The 22,010-nt window shown below is 39.4% G+C and overlaps 1 protein-coding gene across 8 annotated transcripts in view; it reads left to right on the top strand.

The window, feature by feature from the left end:
* LOC146080692 (leucine-rich repeat flightless-interacting protein 2) overlaps positions 1 to 22,010 on the top strand; it is a 112,326-nt gene that overhangs the window by 51,110 nt on the left and 39,206 nt on the right. For 4 of the 8 annotated variants that reach the window (XM_083188233.1, XM_083188229.1, XM_083188231.1 and 1 more), the window contains exons 4-6: positions 10,425 to 10,472; positions 19,251 to 19,295; positions 21,510 to 21,638. In XM_083188233.1, the coding sequence (XP_083044359.1) occupies positions 10,425 to 10,472; positions 19,251 to 19,295; positions 21,510 to 21,638 (222 nt within the window). The remainder of the gene's footprint in view (positions 1 to 10,424; positions 10,473 to 19,250; positions 19,296 to 21,509; positions 21,639 to 22,010) is intronic. The other 4 variants (XM_083188234.1, XM_083188230.1, XM_083188232.1 and 1 more) reach the window with 1 other exon arrangement.

Below are 22,010 nucleotides of genomic sequence, written 5' to 3'. Positions count from 1 at the left end.
ATATATATATATATATATATATATATATATATATATATATATATATATATATATATATATATATATATTGTAAGTAAACAGGCTTTTGATCCTTCAATGCTGCTACAGTTCACTTATCATAAATAGCAAGTTGGTAATGTGCAGGCTGCTGCTGTGGGAATATTAAAAATAAAATTCATACAATTTTTGGAACATAATAGTCCTAGCTCATGAGAAAGCTCACTGAGGGGAAGGCAGTTCACTCAATTAACACAAGAATAGAAGCCTTTTCACTGACTCATGAGGTTGATCATGTGCGGCTTTATGCCAGTGCTTACTCATATCCATTTGCTTCTGGTTGATGACGGATTACAGGGTGTGTCATGTTTTGGGTTTCCTGTTCCCTATCTTGAATTGAAGCCAGTTGGAAGCCTGTGCCAGTTTTATTGTTCAGTGGGCACAAACAGTTGATGTAGCTGTGAAACCAAAGAATATAGACATAAATGTTATGTGTGCAAATTAAGAATTAAAGTGAAGATACATATGTATATGGCTTTACTGCACAACTGGCTGAATTTGAATTGAAAGTGATCTTAATTTCTAAGACTTTCTTTTTGTATAGTGGCACTGTCTCAGGCTTTACAATATATAAGGGCATGCTCCTGTTTTTTTTCTTTCTGCAACTTCAGTATTTATGTTCTAGTCACCTGTTATATCTGCCACCCATAGTGCTGTTATCCGCACACATTGACTAACCCTATGTGGTTATTTCCAACAATCACAAATATCAGCACACACCTATTCACACCTATCCATTATCGTCCATGCAGATTCGACTTTTCTATAAAGTTTTTAGACTGCATAGAATCTGGCCTTCACTTTCCGACTGTTCCTGGAGAGATTGTGGCGAGATCGGAGATACCTATCACATCTTTTGGGTTCGAAAATAAGACAACTATGGGGGGGAGGTTTTTGATCTTGCTTCCAAAGTTCTTGGGGCTCTGAAGGAGGGGTCCTCCCTCCCGGTGTTACTGCATGTCTATCCACCAGATATAACACAGGCCAAATGTTATGTATTGGCCCATATTTTTATAGCCACCCATGCAGCAATAGCCCAAGACTGGAAAAATCCCTCTCCCCCTCCTCTTAGTAAAATTGTCCGGAAACTTCATAATTCGTTCCAAAATGGAAACTGTGGGCCTTTCCTCATCCCCCAAACCCTCTTCCCCCCCTAGTGACATGGTTCTGTTGGCAGGCGTATATTACTGCATCAGAAGGAGCAATCCTTCTATTTGGCAAGGCCTAATATATCAGAGACACCGTTTAGCTTACTTCCGTAGTACTACCAACCAAATCGATGTATTGTTATGTTCTTATCTCAATCTTTAGTGAATCATTGTATGTTCCAACACTTGTGGTTGTTTATGTTTAAGCTGATGTATGTTGGACTGTACCCCATCCCCCACCCCCCTTTATTTTGTATCCCCCTCCCCTTCCTTGGATAACGGAACTAAACCTTTTAATAAAAAATTATTTTGGTAAAATCTGCAAATGTTGGCCGTTTTTAGCGCAAATTATATTTGCTCTATTCAGTGCCAATACCAATTTTTCAACTGGTCGAAAAATTCGGCAGGGTCGAAAACCCCATGTATCGTGGATTTTGCTGCTGTTCCACGTGTTTTTGACCACTTTTTGTAGAATTTGCAGGCTTTTGGCTCCGTTTTTGGCATGCCAATTCCCAAAAGAGCAATTATCTACTGAGGGCCCAAATTAGTGCAGTTCAGCTATTCAAAAAAACTGTCACAAATTGAATAACCCCTTAATCTGCACGCACAGATGTGTTTTCATAAATCTAGTCTCAATATGCCCATCACATGCAATGCTGAGTCTCACATGGCTTGTCATGTGGGGCTTTATGGTGTTGCTTCATCAAAATTGTATGAGGACACAGCTTTAAACAAGTTTGTGTGAATGAAAGTTCAGTGAATAGACTTTTTCTAGTTTTTCTTTGTTTTAATTTTCTTTTTTTCCCTTATGTCAACGTCAGTATGATTTGTCGAAAGATTCAACTACAAGAAGCGGACTCTCTGTATGTAATAAAGTTATGTGCATGGTGTGACAACAGCTTAACAAAAAAGATTTCAGTTTTTTTATTATTATTCTAACTTGATATTTGCACATTAATTGGTACTTGTTTCCTAGCACCGCCACAATCTTTGGGATCGTGTACCTTTAAGTTAAGGTACACGATCCCCGCGATGGACCCGATTTCCTTTTGAAATCAGGTCCATTTTGCCGGCAAAGGAAAAATCGGGGGCATCGCGTCGGTCGGGACCATTAACATTGGTCCCGACGCGACCGACGAGATGCCCCCGATTTTGCCATAGGCTTCAATGTTAAAATATTTTTGAACATTGAAATCGGGAGCATCGCGTCGGTCTTGTGCCATTATAATGGCACAAGATGAGATGGACTTGATTAAGTCCATCTCACATAGGAAAAAATGTGAAATGGGCCAATATGACCCATTTCACATTATATATGGCCCCGTCGTCACCCCACGATAGACGCCAACCCGAGCGCAGCGAGCCCGCGTGGGGCGGCGGTGCGCGTCCCCCGACCTTTTCATTCCCCTACTATCCACGTATACCTGTGAAGTTATACGCGTCCCCTCGCGGGGCTCGCTGCGCTCGCCACACTATATATGCTCAACTCCACGCCGACGTGGATAGTAGGGGAATGAAAAGGTCGGAGGACGCGCACCGCCTCCCCTCGCGGGCTCGCTGCGCTCGCCACGCTTCGGGTTGGCGTCTATCGTGGGGTTCACGGGGTTAAATTTGGGGGTCTAGGGAATATTTTACATTGAATCCAATGTAAAATCGGGTCCCAGGGACCCTATTCACATTTGATTCAATTAAAAAATCGGGTCGATCGCATCGCATGCGACCAAATCGCATGCGATGCGATCAACGCGATTTTTCCGACACGACCACCCCGATGGAAATCGGGGTGGCCGTGCTAGGAAACAAGTACCCATTAATTTGATGCAAGTTACTATGTAGCAGATGTCTGTTGGTGATTCCAATCTATCTTAATCTTTTACAAAAACGTTCTTCCCTGGGGTTACCACTTTTTTTCTATTACCCTTGCATTATCAGTGATTAAAATGCATAATTTATAAGAGCAAATTTGTCAAAAAGATGACTCATTAGGCTGGCAGGAAGATGCTATTGCTTAACATGTAGTATATTTTCAGATAATTATCTCCATTGTAATAGGGTGTATTTCCTTTCACTTCAGTCAGATTGGCCCACATTTTTATATATGTAGTTGTCTGGAAACGTTTGATTTTGTTTAATGTTTTTATTACTACTTTCAGCGTGTTGGGTGTAATTTTCGATTTGTGTAATTTACTTTTTGTCAGTATATATGTCTTTTACCAAATGCAACAAGCTATGGCTTACTATTGTGAATTCTAGCTATTGTCAATCACCAGTATATACCACCATTTTTTTTCTGTATCTTGTTTTCTATTCTGTTTAGTCTCAAAACTCACTTAAATAAGTCTGTATTGCCTGCACGTACATTTGGTACTTTGCAATATAAAGTACACGGTGCGACCTACATGCAGTGCATTTAAACTGAAAAGTTTGACACAAAAACAATAATCGCACCGGGTATGAGCACCATTACTCTTCCTTTGCTTCCATCAATACCCTTGCTATTTGCGCTGCTCCCCTCTAGGCCCCCTTTCCTTATGTATTCCTTCCTAATATTGCACCCATGTTCCTGGGCACTGGCCTATCTCATGCAGCTACTACTGATCACTAATGCTCACTGTTCTGTCAGTAGCTGGAGCTATTGTTCAAGGTCTGATGCTTAGACATGTGGAACCCAAAATAAAGATACCCCTACCTCTTTGATTTCTACACCTGTTATGCAGCCCACACACGCGCCGATGCCGGCGGTGCGATGCTGTACGATGGGGTGCGCGCTCTCGCGGCACCTCATCGTACAGTACAAAAAGTATGTGCTGCACATACTTTTTGTACTAGCTTTTTCTAGCATAGCATCGCATCGCATGCACATCGTATGCACAAGGCATACGATGCGATGCTGTGTGTGCTAGTTAAGCCCACAACGCACGCTGGAATCGGTGCGTGTGTGGGCTGCATTAGTATTTTCATTGATCATTGTTTCCCTTTATTGATGTAAATGACTAATAAACTGTTACTGGAAGCATTATTTACGGTTGCAAGAAAAAGCATGTGTACCTGTTGGAATTACCTGGATTTCTGCAAAAATTGGTCAGAAAAAAATTCTCACAAGTCACAACAATAGACAAACAGTCTGCTTAAACTAATACCACACAAACAATTATATATTCTCATGCTTTTATTGAACACACCATGTAAACATTCACAGTGCAGGGTGGACAAAGTATGTGAACTCTTGGATTTAATAACTGGTTGGCCCTGTTTTGGCAGCAATATCCTCAACCAAACATTTCCTATAGTTGCATATCAGACCTGCACAGTGGTCAGGAGGAATTTTGGACCATTTCTCTTGTTTCAGTTAAGCAATATTCTTTGGGATGTCTGGTGTGAATCTCTCTCTTGAGGTCATGCCAAAGCATCTCAATCAGGTAGAGGGCCACTCCAGCAGGCATATTTTCTTCTGTTGAAGACATTGTTATTGATCTACTTCTGTGCTTTGGGTCCTTGCCTGTTGCATCACCCATCTTCTGTTGAGCTTCAATTGGTGGACAGATGACCTTAAGTTCTTCTGCAAAATGTCTTGATAGCAATCTGTCCAGGTGTGAGGGCAGCAAAGCAGCCCCAAACCGTGATGCCCTCTCCACCATACTTCACAGTTGGGATGAGGATTTAATGTTGTGTGCTGTGCCTTTTTTTTCACCATGCAAAATGTTGTGTGTTCCTGCCAAACAACTCAACTTTGATTTAATCTGTCCACATAATTTTTTGCCATCCAGGTGCTCTTTTGCAAACTGCAAACGCGCAGCAGTGTTTTTTGTGGACAGCAGTGGCTTCCTCCATGGTGTCCTCCCATGAACTCCATTCTTGTTTACTATTTTACGTATCGTAGATTCGTCAACAGAGATGTTAGTATGTGCCAGAGATTTCTGTAAGTCTTTAGCTAACACACTAGGATGTCTCTTCACCTCATTGAGCATTCTGCACTGTGCTCTTGCAGTCATCTTTACAGGACGATTAATGGTAATTTGTTTTACCGTGAACTGATGAACATCAAGGCTCTTAGAGATACTTTTGTAACCCTTTCCAGCTTTATGCAAGTCAACAATTCTTAATCCGAGGTCTTCTGTGATCCCTTTTGTGTGAGGCATGGTTCACATCAGGCAATGCTTCTTGAAAATAGCAAACTTAAAACGGTTGTGTGGTTTTTTTTTTTTTATAGGGCAGGGCAGCTTTAACCAACACCTCCAATCTCGTCTCATTGATTGACTCCAGGTTGGCTGACTCCTGGCACCAATTAGCTCTTGGAGAAGCCTAGGGGTTCACATACTTTGTCCACACTGCACTGTAAATGTTTACATGGTATGTTCAATAAAAAATGAGAACATATAATTGTTTGTGTGATACTGGTTTAAGCAGACGGTCTTTGTCTATTGTTGTGACTTAGATGAAGATCAGAATACATTTTATGACCAATTTTTGCAGAAATCCAGGTAATTCCAACAGGTACACATGCTTTTTCTTGCAACTGTATTTATTCATTACCATTTTTTTATATAGCACACATGAATTCCGCAGCCCTCTCCAGAGAATATTTTAACATTCACATCAGTCCCCGCCCCAGTGACTGATATTCCCTACAACAGGTACACACACACACTATAGGGTTCATTTTGTGGGAGCCAATTAACCATCCAGTATATTTTTGGGTTGTGGGAGGAAACTGGAGCACCTGGAGGAAACCCACTCAAGCACAGGGAAAATATACAAACTCTCCACAGTTGGGACCATGGTGGACTTCATTGTTGTGAGGCAGTAATGCTAACCATTACACCGTATGAGTAAGAGTAGTCTAAAACTGTTTTTTTTTTTTTTTCTTTCTAAATATGTAATATAATAGAGGGCCCCTAGTAAGAAAGGTTGATAATAATGCCCAATCTATTAAAAATAAAAAACAAATTCTAATTCTGTACTGGAATTGTTCGAATTTTTCAAAAATGTAGAGTTTAGTTCTGTACTTACATAATGTGTTTGTGTGTTTGCATGATACTTTGCCAGTTTCTGGAGCTTTAGTGATGTTAAGGTAGTACTTTGTTAATTTAGTAAATATAAGCTGGCTGTTTTCACATGAATTGTTATCTAAGCCTTGGCTTATATCTCTTTAGCTCAGAGCATGACAAGCAGCACTGCTTTATAGTATTAAAGAATTTTGTGCTAGAAGAAATGTGTTGTTTTTTTACAGAATCATACATACAACTCTTATGGAACCAAGACAAAATCTTGTGACTCTAATAAAGATTTACTGGTTGGTACCAAAATATAAATAAATGGTTATACATACCATCCTTTACATTTTTTCTTAGTCTTGGCTAATACTTTTGTTTATAAATTAAACCGAAGAGTACTTTTATGCTGCTTTCACACCGCAAAACCTGCTTTAGACCAGGTATTTAAGTTTTTTTTTTAAACGGGTCAGAGGAAGTTTACCCCCTTTCACACCGCATCTAAATACCTGGTCTAAAGCAGGTTTGCGGTGTGAAAGCGGCTCACACTGCTCCCCTGTACACTGTGGCCGGTCCAGGCTGGGGGGGGGGGGGGGGCGAGGGGGGAGAGAGGCTGCCCGCGGGTCCTCCTGCAAAACTGATTAATTTATTGGGGGGGGGCTGGGCAGCCCCTGGGCAGGCTACCCCCAATTAATCAATTTTTACAGAGGACACCTGGGCAGCCGCGCATCCCCCCCCTCCTTCCCCCAATACATTAATCAGTTTTGTGGGAGGACCCGCGGGCAGCCAGCCGCCCTCAAACCCCATCCACCCCCCCCCCCCAGCCTGGACCGGCTGGACACTCACCACAGGGCAGGAGCCGGCTATCTACAGCACTCTGTCTCTGTCCGGCGATAGCCAGACGCTGGAGGTATGACCCCCCCGGGGGGGGGGGGTGCGGGGGGAGAGAGGCTGCCCACGGGTCCTCCCGCAAAACAGCGCGGTATGGACACGACGGGGGGGGGGGGAGAGAGGCTGCCCGGGGGTCCTCCAGCCCCACAGCACGGATCCTACCTGGGAAGCGCAGCGCAGGGGGTCCCTACAGTGTATGTTATATCAGTGTCGGGGTCCCTGCAGCGTATGGGAACTAGTAGCTGCAGGGACCCCGCTACTGATATAACATACACTGTAGGGACCCCCTGCCCCCAGCATGATTATTCCCCTCCCTGCGCTTCCCAGGGGGGAGGGGGGGGAGGAATCCCGTTTCAGATCCGTTTTGACACCAAATAAAACGGGTCTGAAACGGGTAGGACCCTGCTTTTTTACCGTTTCCAAAAACCATTTTTTTTTTTTAAACGGTAAAATCACATTGCACCTATCAGACTGCACAGATTACCATTTCAAAACGGTTAAAAATCAGCAAAACACCAGAGGTTTTTGTGCGGTCTGAAAGGGGCATTATGTGTATAGCCACATTAGGGTTTACTGGGGCCACTTGAGATTGCAGGTGTAGAAATTGTATTGATCCATCCTGCAGTGTTAAATACTGCCTTTATACAGTTTTTGTTTAAAAAAAAGTGAAAGTCATGTTTGACTTTGAATTTCGAACCTCCTGTTGTGGACCTAATGCTAGTTTTGGCCTTTTGACCATGTCGACCCTTTTTAAATGCGTCGGCCTAAGGCCTGTCGACATTCAATGGTCCACCCAATACATGTCGACCTTAATTTGGTTGACCCATACCCCTTTTAACAGTATAGTTAATTAATTATCCTTTTTTGGGATGCCAGTAGTTTTAAGAAATACAGTCTTATTGTAGAGTGGACTGAATGCTATGCAGCAGGGAAGGAAAATGTCTATTTCCATTATTTCCCTGCAATGTGGAAAATGCCTCAGAGCGCTTTAGCTGTGAACAGTAGTTTTACAAGTGACATGCTTACTGTATTACAGCAAAACAGTTACTTTAACTCTTGTGCTATTAGGGGAGGGAAAGAAAACTGCTTGTGCAACAGTACAGTGATCTGTGATGCTGTAAAGCTATGTACACACACTTGGTTTTGATTTGATGTTAGATTCGATTTTCTATTAGATCTGGCATTAGATCTTCCCATTCAATTTGGCATTAGATCTGTACTTTTGCATTAGATATCAAATTCAATATCGAATTCGATTTACATTCATGGTACATTGTACACATTCGATTTACTGGATCGAAATTCAATATATTTCCTTGGCTGCACAGTAGATTTTTCTTTTCGATTTGGAGAACACTGGAGCACGCATCGAATCGAATGCAGATCGAAAGTGTCCTAAAAACCAGTCGATGTGGATTCAATTTTGCTTCTATAAGCAAAATCGAATAAAAAAATCGATGCATGTGTACACAGCTTTACACTATATAGTGCAGTGTTACAACATTACTATAGCACTATTACATGTGAAGTCTGCATTTTGCAAGCACAGTGGCTCTAACCATTAAGAACCTCACATAAAATGGGAATTATTTTCCCGAGAGCACATGTAAAAGTGTTTTGCATAGGTCGACATGCACCAGGTCAACATTGCCAAAAGATTGACACATGATTTATTCATTATTTAGTGTCAATGTCAACAAGGACCCCGAATTAGTGTAGCACGTACCCTCGCTTCACTTGTCATGCTTTTCTGTTCCCAATTGTAGCCCACGTGGCTCGTCATGCATGGGAAAAGTCCATAGAATGAAAAAAAAAATGTGAAAAACTCAAGTTGAGCTTTGCATGTGACATGTCAACATTTTGCTTGTCAACTTAGTTCATGTCAACCTTTTGGTGTTGACCTAGACACTGCTTGATCTATCAATTGGAAACACTAAGGGGGCTATTCAAACCCTGCCGCTATTTCCGACGGGGAAATTGTGGCGGGCGCCTATTCAATGCTTTCTTTACCGGCAGCATTGAAGCGGCATCTCGGCAGAACGAACACGACTTTAACAGCAATCGGGCCCGTTTTGCAGAGAATGACAATGGATTTTCGAGATCACGCTTTATATCGACAATGCACTGATACGCCTCCTTTTCATTGCTGGGCAGGCGGGACATTGAATCCCACCTGACGAATAATAGGTGACGAATAATAGGTGAGCAAAACAAAAATGGGACAGGGTCCCGACTGTCGGGACCCGGGATTGAATACCCCCCTTAAAGTGACAAGAAAAGTGTTTTCTATAATTTTGAAAGAAACTAAAACTTCTTAACTTCAAAGAAAAGCGTGAACTATAGAAAAAAAACTGTTTTTTTGTGTGGATAAACATGTAAGCACACTGGGTTTAACATGCGGTATGTTTGTAGGTCAGCACTTTTTTTTGCATCCCCATGAAGGCCACTAAGTTTTATTATAAGATCGCTGTCAGAGGACAGTGAGGATCCCCCCCAGAACGTTGAATCCGGTGAGCGGCCGGCTTGGGGGTTAAACGGCGAGTGTCGCTTGTTTTAGGCGATCCTCGCAGTTTAATCCTCTCGCTGCCCGCATTGAATACAGCCCACTGTATGGAAATATCCATGGTTCTTTTGGTTTAGAATATGTTCTGTGTTTTTATTTTTAATAATGTAATTTTTTTTTTTTTTGGCCCATTTTTACAGAGTGGACTTTATAAAGATCAGAGAAGCTATAGTAGTCTTAAATACAGCAAACCCACCTCCAGCTACCACGCACGGGTTTGTCAATTGGTTTTCTAGCAGTAATTTGCAGTTATCGCATGCGTGATGTAACTGGTAATGTACTTGACAAGTTGGAGTTAACTAGCATGTCAGATGACCGTAATAAATGTAGGAATATACACAGCATGCATGCTGCCATACAAGGCATACAGATGTTGAAGTAGGATGGAACGTTAAACAGGAAACAGTGTTATTGCTTCTCCTTGAAGTGGGACTGATCCATGTAACCCTGCTCGTTTGTTTGCAAGAGTTAAAAGTAACACACTGTGTGCCAGGTTTTTTTTTTTCATTATATTTGTTTAATAATATGTAGTGAATCTTAAATTGAAACCATACATGATGTTTCTTCAGTATAATTTTTTGGCATTATATAAGAAAAACATTCCAATACTAACCCATTTCTGTAATAACTTGTGTACCACTATAAATGATTAATTAAATCCTTTATGAATCCAAGTGAAAGCATGGTATGGTGGATAAAGAGCAGTGTACTTTATGAAATTTACCAGGATGTGTACGCCGCCTTTAAAAGTCTAAATATTTTTCTTTCCTTCAGTCCTCTTCTCTTTACAGTGACCCATTGGCCACCTCCAGGAGTTACAGGGTTAGTTCAGATTAGATATTTTGTAAATTTGCTCTTTAAAACTCTTCAAGACATGAAACCGTTGTTTTTTTTAAATATGAACATACTGTATGTAATGTCATCATTCAGTACTTCTGCATTAGATATTGTGATCAGGAGTTTCATAATCCTTTTATGGTATTTTCCAAGTCTTTGAACCCTTCCATTTATTTTGCAATATATTCTGTTCACATTCGTCGTACTCTAAAGTTAGAGCAATCATTTTCATATGTTTCCCCATATGTGTAACTACTCTTACTATACATCCAGTTTTGAAGAAAAAAAAATTGTTATGTGCATGTTTTCACTGGTGGTACTATTTAAAGAAAATATACCTTTTTTTTTTCTCCAATTAACCTGAAACACAGGTTTTACTAAATACTGTAGTTGTTTTACATGGTTGACCATTAACACATACATGCAGAATTCATGTACAGTATTTATGTAATAACACTTTTTATTAAACACATATGAGATCAAGAAGTACAGCGGCTGGCCCTCAGAGAACTGATCATTTAAAGCGGTTATTTGCCATCTTCTGATGTACAATACACTTGCCCAAACAGTATAAGGGGCTAAAGTTCATTTTAAACCAATTATTAGTGATTGTTTATACTCTGGAACATTTAAGGAAACAGAACATTGACTAAAAATTGTTGCATGATTCCTTTTTTTAAGCATTTAAATGCAAATGATATGTTTTACTTTAGGCTAAATGATAAATTTTATGCTAGAGCATCATACATACTGTATCTCAGACCCAAATGGCCATGTACAGTACATACTGTAAGCCATTTCTATAGTCTGACTGTACTTTTAAATTCTTTGGGTTTGGGAAGCAATAGTACTGTGAGTTGTGTATTAGTGAATCACATATTCACTGTAAAACCTTTTGAATATTTAAATGCTGACCCTTAATACTAAATATTTTGTTTACAGACTTCTCCGAAATTAAGCACTCATTTGGCTCGAAGTGCCAGTTCGGTTAGTATTTTCTGTCTGCTTGAGTGGATCAGAAAATTACTTGTTCAGTGTATTTTTACTAGGAATGGGGCGGGGGGGGGGGGGTTCTTGCTAATTAGTATAAATGTAAATTAATGCTTTATTTTATGAGCATAGATTGCATACTACTTCTAAACATTCAACACTTATGTTCCTTTTTTGATTAAATGCTTTAAAGCAGGCACGTCCAACCTGCAGCCCTTGAGCTGTTGTGAAACTACACATACCAGCATGCCTTGCCACATATTTACTCTTAGGGAATGCTAAAATTAGGGCCTAGTTGTTCTAGTGGAATATAGATTTCTAATGGAAAGTTGTTGTTTTATGGTATCTATGTCTGCTTTCTGGTATTATAAATATATATGAAAACAAAGCTAGATAACCTATATAAATATTTAATAAGTGCTGCATGATTACATTGTTATTGTGTGACAATAGTGGGTGTCCATAGTAATCACTTGCAGAAGGCACACCTGACACTTCTTCTCCTTCATCTGTATTTCCTTTGTCAGACATCACTCTATGAAGATGGCTTTACTAACTCGCACTGTTCCCGAACTGTAAGTCTGTTAGAAAGTTGGTACAGGGTTCTCTTTCACAGAGTTCTGTAACAAGCCATCTTCAATTTCTGATTTTCTCTTCTTTGCTAATGCTGTCTCCAGCCCTCTGAGTACAGCCCCTATTCTTCCAGAGGCGGCTCATCAAGAAGCAGTCCTGTGGTGAGCCCTCCTGCTGCATGTGTGTGACTTATTCTAGCTTTAATGATTACATGCTTTATACCAAGAGTTCCTTTATTTGGCATTTTATACTCCTTATTTTATCTCTTTATTACATGTTGGTCTACTGATAATTATATGAGGCTAGATGCACATAATCGTTAATATGTTATACTTGGAGACACATCGTTTTGTCATGATTTAATCTTAATTAGATACTGTAGATATAATTTGAGTGCCACTGTTACCTTAACATTGAGTGTTCTGGTAAACTCTGTATATTTTACAGTTTTTAATAGCAGCATGTCATCTGTTACATTTTGTATATTCTTCTTTATATTCTTCTTATGCAAAAGATTTTCCTAGCAAAACAATCAAGGTGGCTCTTAATCACACAATTATACAGAATGTGAATAAACGCATAAATATATTTATTTTATTATACAAAAAAAAAAAACTCCCTTGAGTAGGTAAGTAAATATCAAATCAGGATGTATTGGACATGAAACGAGAAAACTAATGCTGTGTACAATTTGACATAAAATTTTGACTACATTTTGCTCTCCATCCAGCGGTGGTCTGATCGCCAACTGCCGCGTGTTCCCTCCCTTCCGGTACCTGCCGCTCCCCCCCCCCCCCAACCCTGCCCATCTCCCTGAAGCGGAGACGGACAGAGTTCGCGTCCCCTGCCACCCGGAAACTGGGACGCTTGTCCCAGTCAGTTGAAGCGCCATCTCGGCGTTCTGGCGAGCCCCGGCGCTGGCTGAGAGGCGCTCCATCTGTATATATTCCAAATCGAATCAGGAACGCATAGACATCAAATGGAGATAAAACATGTTTTTCAGCTTTCTACCCTGATTCGATGCCAATGTGCGCTCCCGTTCAGCTGAAATCGAAAAGCAGAATAAACAGTGCAGCAATGACTATATAGTGCAAATTGAATGTAGATTGCATGAATTGTATGTAAATACAGAGATAGCAAAGATTGCACAGCAATCAGATTGTATGGTGTGTACACATGGTGAGATTTGGCGTGAGATTTTGACTATATGGTCAAAATCGCGTCAGGATCGCATGCAGATCACACAGGTTTTCTTTAACCTTGCGATCCACATGTGCGCTCCCGCACAGCACAAATCAAAGCCAGATAGATGGCGCTGCATTGATTATACAGTATAGTACAGACCTGTACAATATAGTCAAAATTGGATGCATGTCTTTTGGCTTGCCGTGCAATTCGATCCCAATGCTTTGGAATTGAAAACCACGGCCGTCTACTGTGTGCACAGACCATGAAGTCGAATAGCAAAGGAATCTCACCATGTGTACACACCATTAGACTTCTTAAAGCAAAGGTCATGTCACGTCTCATTAGTTTTAAATAGGGAAGCCAATCCCAGGGCATTTTTTCAATCCCAGAAAAACTTCCTGGCTGCCCCGCATTTACTTACATGCATTTACTTACATTGAAATCCCGGGATCCCGATCCCGGGATTGGCCAACCTAGTTTTAAAGTATGCCTCAGCCTGACAAGAATTCTTATTTTTCCATATTTGCTAATGAGGTAGCTAGTATAGTAAATAGATGAATTTACACTCGCCTAATGAGTCTAGTAAGAGCCAATTTTTATGGTGGTAGCAAGAGTTTCTAAAAAGTGCAGGGTCATTGCTATGTCCACTTAGAAATATCCACTGTAGAGACCGTAGAATCCAGAAAGTCTCCACGTAGTCACCTTAAATAGGATAATCTAGCAGTAAGCAGGCAGCAAACTCACCACCAGAGCATAAATAAAGGTAGTATTCCTTACCACAGTACTTTATAATTGACACACACGTCGGAAAGTGGGAGTACCGGCCCCCAGGTAGTAATTACATGTTGAAATAGACAGGGATCTCCTGCAATGGTAATCCATGTACTGTATCAGCAGTCATGTGCAATGTATGTAATAGAATCAATATTTGCAAGTTAAAAAAGACTGCTGGACTGAATCAAAGTTGATGCTAGCTATTTTATTATAAAGACAGGGCTGTATTTTGGAATCACAGCTCTGTGATTCCAAAATACAGCCCTGTCTTTATAATAAAATAGCCAGTAGCTACTTTGATTCAGTCCAGCATTCTTTTTACCTTGACAATTTGAGCTGGTGATTTGTGGCCCTGGGGTCGCCTAGGAGCGCTGGTTAGGACAGAAGGAATAAGCACACTAATAGTGATGGTAAAATAGCCTGAACACTGTTGCTGCTCACTATAACCAGAGGTTGTGTGCCTCTGTAAGAACAAAATCAGAACTAATAATGCATGCTGCCTGGGCTGTTGCTCATATCCCCCCTCAGCTCTTCCAAACATCTTTCTGAGTATGAGTTATGGACACCTATTAAGGCTAAACTGGAAACATCATTTGCAGCCTGAAGCCCTATTAAATAAGCGGGACTGGTAACTATAAATATCTGCCTTGCCTAAACTATGTCAAAGTTTGAGAAATGAGGCATTTTAGCCCATATTACATATGCCAAGCATTTCTATGTTATATGTTGTCTGTCTAGTCCAGCAGTACTCAAACTGTGGGTCCTTACCCCAAAGTGGGTCCCAACCTTCTCAGCATGGGGTCGTGACGCCATGTTGCTGACCATCAGGCTGATAACTTTTCTAAAGTCAGTCATTCAAGGAGCCTGAAAAATCTGTTGAATTATCTGTTACTTCAGACTCCTCCCATCATTTTATGCCTCCACGCGGCTCCCATGTATAAGCTGTCTGCAGCCTACACATGTGATGTGATGACCTTCTGCAGTAACTTGCTGGGGTCCCATAATTATTTTTATTGTCTGATGGGGTCCCAGAGCAAAATAGTTTGAGGACCCCTGGTCTAGTCTGTTGAGTTTATCTATGAAGTGCACTTCTCTGTGATTTGAGAGATTTTTTTTATATAAGTCTATGTATAATATTTGCTTTATTTCTTTTTAAATAAGTATCCATAATACTGAGGAAACCTGCATTTCTCATCTCCTTATCCTGAACACAGAAAGTTTTTTTTTTTTTTTGGAAGACAAAAAAAAGGGGGAAAGAGTTTATTCTGATTGGGCAGCGGGGCCCCACGGAGTGAGGATATCTTTATCCTTTTTAACTAGTGTGTTTATATGTTTGTTAAGTGTCTTTTATTTTTTCGCCTAAATTTTACCCAATAATCAATAAAGGTTATATTTTAAATCTACTGGTGCACCACACAGAGACATCTTTCTCCCTTTTTTTTGTCTTCCAAAAAAAATCTTTCTTTGCTCATATATCCATGTCTAGTGGTAGCACACCCTCATTACTATGAGAAATATGTGTATGTAATGAACATTTTGAGGGGCCATTCAATATATTTAAATAACTCTACCTTCCTGTGCGATTAACAAATCCCCCTTTTTGTTATCCTGAACACAGCTGCGCTCATTGGCAATGCATGTGAGCCTAGGCAGAATGCATTATTAGTTCTCACCTTGCTACAGGTTGTGTTTTGAAAAATGACAGGAGCTGATTGGCTGGTGCATTCACTTTCCAGTTTCTCACCTTTTTGAAGCTTAGTTCACCTGGCCCATTAAGAGGCCAGTCAAAACAATGGTGTTTTAAAAAATATTAATGCATTTTGTTCACGTTTTAATGATGTAGTTGTTCTATTTACTATATACATCATTATGCTGATAGCTTTTCATTTACCTGATACAACAGTTAGAGAGAATTATTATTATTATTTTTTATTGTGGCTTTAACTAATGGGGTCCTGTTGGAGAAATTCAATTGTTCTGATTGTGTGTGTGAATACTGGATACACCTATATTTCTGCTTCCTAATAAGGTGGAAAGCAGAATTTGACAAATAGTCCACTTTGTGGCTAAATTTGGGGCTTTTGATAACTAATGGGCGACCAAAAATAATTAAATTGCTCGTTTGGGCGTCCTTTACTTAAAGCTACGATAAAAACAAATTAATTACCCACTTATTGTTTGGTATTATGAAAATATATCTTACTGGATGGGTCCACCACAGCAGGTCATCCAATAAAGTCCAGCAGTCTTTTAGGCTCCACCCCACCCACTACCACCTTGCACCAGACTGAAAGCCCCAAGTCTTATTTTCAGGATGATCTATGATGACCAGCAAATTTAAAAGTTTGTATTAAAGTTTTTCTTTCTTTGTTCAAAAAGTTTAAAGTTTTGTTAAGGAAAATACATACAGTATGTTGATTTAAAAAAATGTTTTTGATGGTCATTATATTGTAGTGTACAGATGATGAGGGTTCCGTGTCCTCTTGTAGTGTTGGACGAGGACGAAGGGATAGTGTGGTGAGCTCATTCGCATGCTTATATTTTGGCACTGTGAACTAAAATACATAAAAAATCCAGTTGTGAAGTTTTCTCTGTACATCAATAGATCTACAGCTAAAATGTTGAAACTAACATAAAACACACAATTTTCATTCAAATACAGCAGTCAAATGGTTTATGCATTAATAGTGTACATGGTCATCCTATTGACATAATGGCTGCATTCAGTTGGCCACATTGGGATTAATTAGAAGACCTTCTCATTGCCTATTAACTTATGTACTCTGGGATAAGATCCTGTGGCTATGGGTTAACCTGATTGTGGCATCTGCAATAAGAGCAGGAAGCCATTTTTACTGTGGGATGTTGTATTTAGCCTACTGAAGGCTCAAATAAAAATCTGCATTAAGTTCAACCTGTGCTCTGGATTTGTATATCCATGGCCACTGCTGTGCACTCGCTGCAATTGGTCTGGCTAATTGATTTAGCCCTATGTTACTTCATTATATCCCACAATATTTTGTAGCAGTTATAAAAAAAAATGTAGTATCCTGTGCATTTTCATTTCATGTGCCTCCATATTTGTTGCTGTATGAATATTTGATTGTTTTTATTTCATCAAGTCATCAGATTTTTCTGACCAGAGTGAATCAGCCGCTGATTATTTTAGCCGCTCCAATCGTAGGGGAAGTATAGTGTCTGACGATGTCAGTTTACCTGATCTCAATAATGTGAGTTCCACTGCATGTTGTTGTGCTCAGGCAGTGACTGCTATTTGGCATAGGTTTTTTGTTGTTGTTTTTTTTTTACTTTTCCATCCCTGTCTAAAATGCATCAAGTTTTATTGAAACGAATATTCTATATGTGCCTGTAACAGTATAAATATTTTGAAGTGCTATAACTCTTTAGAAACTTGAACCTTGCTTTAATACAAGTGTGTGTTTGCATGACACTTCCATATACTTCCATCTGGTGTCTGAAAAGATCATCAATTATTGTATGAATGTTCTGTCATGGCAAGTCTAAAATAATGACCTACAGCATGTGTTCCTGTCAGTGGCTCAACCTCCGTGACAATGCACTGGTACTTTGCAATATGTATTAATTGACACTTAACAATATTGGACAATGTGCTTTGAATGCATCTATAATCAGCTGTATGAGTGCACTGCTATGACCGCCTCCTCCTTTGCATTTACTAATGTTTGTTTGCAGTAGCCACTGTATACTAGCATTATACCAGCACAGATGCATGAATAGGTGAACACACATGTATCTGGTGACCAGAAGATTTTCATATGACCTTAGTCCTAGCACATAATTAATAGAGGTATTAATAATGCATTACAGTATGAATAAAGGTCTACAGGAAAGCCTCCTGCACAGGTCTTGGCCACTGTGCTTCTTCATGGGATATATTAGCTTTCTGTTTGTTCTAATATGTAAATGTTTCATCTGCTTTGTGGGGGGTGAAAAGTGACTAAATACCTTATGCAATTTCGTCCGAAATTGGAGAAAACATGTGGGTTCACTGATCCACATGTTTTTTGCCCATGAATAGATCGAAATTAGACCTAAAGAATAGTGAAAAATCTGCACCAATTGAGTACCCCCATAGTTTGTAATGTTATGCATAAAAACTATGCGCTCCAAATTCAGGAATTATCTGATTATTGTGGTTACAAATCAGTTTTACATAATCTCTATTCAAAGCATGGTTGTCTGGTTTAAACCAAATGGGTTAAAAAAAAACTGTCTGCAGGCACAGCACCACATTCTGCAGGCACATTCTGTAAAAAAAGAAAAGAAGCCTATTGTAAATTAATTGCTTGGTGTTCTTTATCGAAGTAAGCTGAACCACTGCTGTAAATCTCACACACACACACACACAACACAGATATAGGGAGACGAATCAGACGAGAGGTGCGAAGTCTGTCTAGCATCAACTTCTCTCCCAACATTTGTTAATCCTCATGTATTTCCCTTTATTGAACAACTTCTAACTACTCAATAATCTTCAGCTAGTTTAGAAAGATTTTTTTCTTCTTTTGGTTTAGTTCATTCGAAGAATCGAAACATACTAGGAACTGAAAAGCCATCTAAACTAGTGTTTTTATTAAAAGTGATTAATGCCAGTGACCTATCCATTGCAACTGCTCAACTCCTCCCTTTTTTTGTGTGTATGAGTTTCTCTGAAAAGTGCTTTTGCGTATTTTAATTGTTTAGTCTAAAATTGATTTTATTGAAAGAAATCATATCAAAGCCTAATAACTTAGGATTGTTAATGTTAGAAAGCATTAAAACATTGTTGATCAAATACATAGCAAAGTTTTTTTACAGTATTATAACAAACAGGATCGTTTTTTTTTTCATTCAAATAATGCAGAAAAAATTGGTTTAAACCAACAACAAAAAATAATAATAATTTTTCCAACCCTGATTCAAAGTAACCTGAACAATGTAAAACCGCTTTATTAGTAGGCAAGTCCATCCAAGCATTTATATGTGTTTTATTCCTCTATATATTAACAGTGCAATGTTATTCAAGAGTTTATCACACTTTTAATTTTTTTATGTTATCTTTTGGAAAGCTAGTGTTGAAAATGAGTTTTCTTCTAGCAGATAATCCACAGAAGTTATAACAACTAAACAGCATTCATTCTTTTTTGATTTTTGCAATGCAAATGTATTGTAGCCAGATTTCGGTTTTCTAATGTGTTTTTTTTTCTGTTCCACCAGCTGGATGAGAAGATTGACAAGCAGTACACTGAAAACTTTTCCAGGGTAAGTACATATTGTGACTTTACAGGAATCCCATTTGTTAACCTTACAGTAGTTAAATTTGAGAATGCTTTTTTATTCTTGTTGATATTTTATTAAGGGCCTTTTATTAATCTGATTTTAACTTACATCTTATCACAAAAGTCAAAATAATATCCCAAATACAAGACATTTAAGTCACAAAACATATCTAGTCTTGTCCTATATACTTAATATGACACCACTAAGAGGGCACATATTTGTGGATTAAGTAATACTTTATGTCCTGGCATATTTACAATGAAATAAGGATCAAATATGGTTTGAGGTACTAGATGGGCCAAGTTGGGCTTATCTGCCGTCAAATTCTATGTTTCTATGCTTGTTAACTAGAAGACTGCATGCCTTGTAACTCAAACTAAAAATTGTACATTGGATAAGACCTCTCCCTATAATAAGTAAACCAAATTAAAATGTTCACCAATTTAGCATTGCTTGTGCATACAGATTCTATTTTGCATGACGTGTCCTTATTCACTCTAGTATTCTTCTTCCCCCAGATTAAAGACATTCTCGTAGGTTAGTTGTGTTTTGAGTAAGCCGATCTGACTTTGAATCGTTGAGTACTAGTAGTGGAGAAGTTAGGTTGTAAGCTCAATGGGTCAGAAACACTAATGTTTCCGTCCCATTGAGATAACCGACTTGGACTTTGGTCCGCAGAGACACTGTCATCCATAAAGTCAGGCATGTACAATGCTGGTTCAAATCCTATTTGCATGTTTGGCTTACCAATTAGCAGCATTTTGACAATTTGGAGTAAACTACCTCCTCATTGTATCACACATGATTGCTTTATTGTTGTTATGGCAAGCATTAAAACTTAGGGTAATATTTGGCCAATTTTGGTACATTTAGAAGCCAAACCTTTATGACTTAACAACAACAACGTCTGTCTTAAGGTGCCCATACATGTTGCGATTATCGCATGCGTTTTGAACTTTTAAATTCAAACGCATTGCATGTGGTTATAATCGCACCGTGTTTCTGCAGGGATGCGAGTGCTATATTGTATAGCACAAAAAAGTATGTGCAGGCAGTACTTTTTGTGCTACATCGCATTGCATGAGTTTTGTAGTACGATTTGATGTACCTAGTGACCAAAAGTTGACTATATACTTAAAAAGGTGCCAAATTCGCACAGCACCAATAAAGTACAAAACATACAGTACACTCCTATCACAATGTGTATGGGCACCTTTACATAAAGATTGTAGTATGTTTATATTGCGTTACTTCTTGCCTTATCTTGTATGTGATGTGTTTTAATGTAATAATGAATTGTATGTTTAAATATTTATTAGTTGGGGGTTGACCTAAATAGAATTTTTCTCCCCTTGCTTTTGACTGTATTTACTCTCATGGGCACACCTCCACCATTTTACTGCAATTAAGTACATGTAGGGCAGTGATGGCTAACCTTGACACTACAGCTGTTGTTGAACTACACATCCCACCATGCCCTGCTACAGTTTTACTATTTGGCCATTCTAAATCTGATGCAGGGCATGCTGGGATGTGTAGTTCAACAACAGCTGGAGTGTCAAGGATAACCACATTCCCCTACATCAGTGATGGCTAACATACCGGTGTTTGGGATGCCAGAAGCCAAAATAAAGACATCTCTGTCAATGCCAACTACAGAAATCCTGGCTGCCAGCATCCTGATCGTAAGTATGCGGGCCCGTTAGGGTTATACAGCAGGACAGGGCGGTGGTTAGGTTTACGCACTGGGGCTGGGTTACAATTAGGCTGTGGGGAGGATTACATTTAGGCACTAAGCGAGAGGGATATGGTTCAGATTACAGGGGGTACAGGGACCTCAGCCGGGTCCTCAGCATTGGGATGCCGCTGGCGATCTTCTGACCACCAACCTCCCCACTGCCGGCCTCCCGTTTGTATTTTCAGTCTATTGTGATTCTTACATGTGGATTTACCTACTCTATTGGTCAGTACTTAGGTATCATTCCCCCCCCCCTCCCCCTCACCTTTGGCTTAATATATTCTTAAATAATGAATTGTAAATATGTTCCATGAAAGTATTTATTTAAATATATTTGCAGTATACTAGTCCTTGGTTTATGGTTATTTTTTCTTGTAGAACATTTTTATGTTTTCTGTAAAAGTAAGCTAAATAAGGATTACATGTTTGTTTATTTTTTTTTTTTTTTATTATTTAAGCCTTCATCTCGTAATGCAACCTCTGGGCTTCCAGGAACCTTTACACCTCTGAGTGGATCATCTTCTCGGAGAGGTAGTGGAGATGCAAGTAGTTTATTGGATCCAGATGCTTCACTGAGTGAATTAAGGGTAAGATAATTGAAGCTAATATACCTTAGCAAGTATTGATGTCTACAACATATTTAGAAAAAACCCAGTAGATCTGGATTTTTTTTTTTTAGTTAAGGGTCTCTCCATGTTCAGGAAGGTAGTTGGCCATAGTGCATATGGCAGTGTAAAAGGTGTATACCATATGCTTCCAGGACCTAATTAAAGGTTCCAGGTGCCCTAGGCTAATACACACGTAGCTCCCCTTGTAATGATGGTAAACACACGTGAATAGGCTCTCAGGGATTTGCCATTCATACTGCCCATATGCATGTAACAAAGGTTATACAAATGGCATGGTGTGTGAAGGAAACTTTGTCTTTAGGCTGCCTAGCTAGCGCTGTAGTACAATGT

Source organism: Crinia signifera, chromosome 5 (genome assembly GCF_055691185.1).
Source record: "Crinia signifera chromosome 5, ASM5569118v1, whole genome shotgun sequence".
In the NCBI taxonomy this organism is placed as follows: domain Eukaryota; kingdom Metazoa; phylum Chordata; class Amphibia; order Anura; family Myobatrachidae; genus Crinia; species Crinia signifera.
The sequence above is the reverse complement of the archived record's forward strand: the minus strand, read 5'-3'. Positions and strand labels throughout refer to the sequence as shown.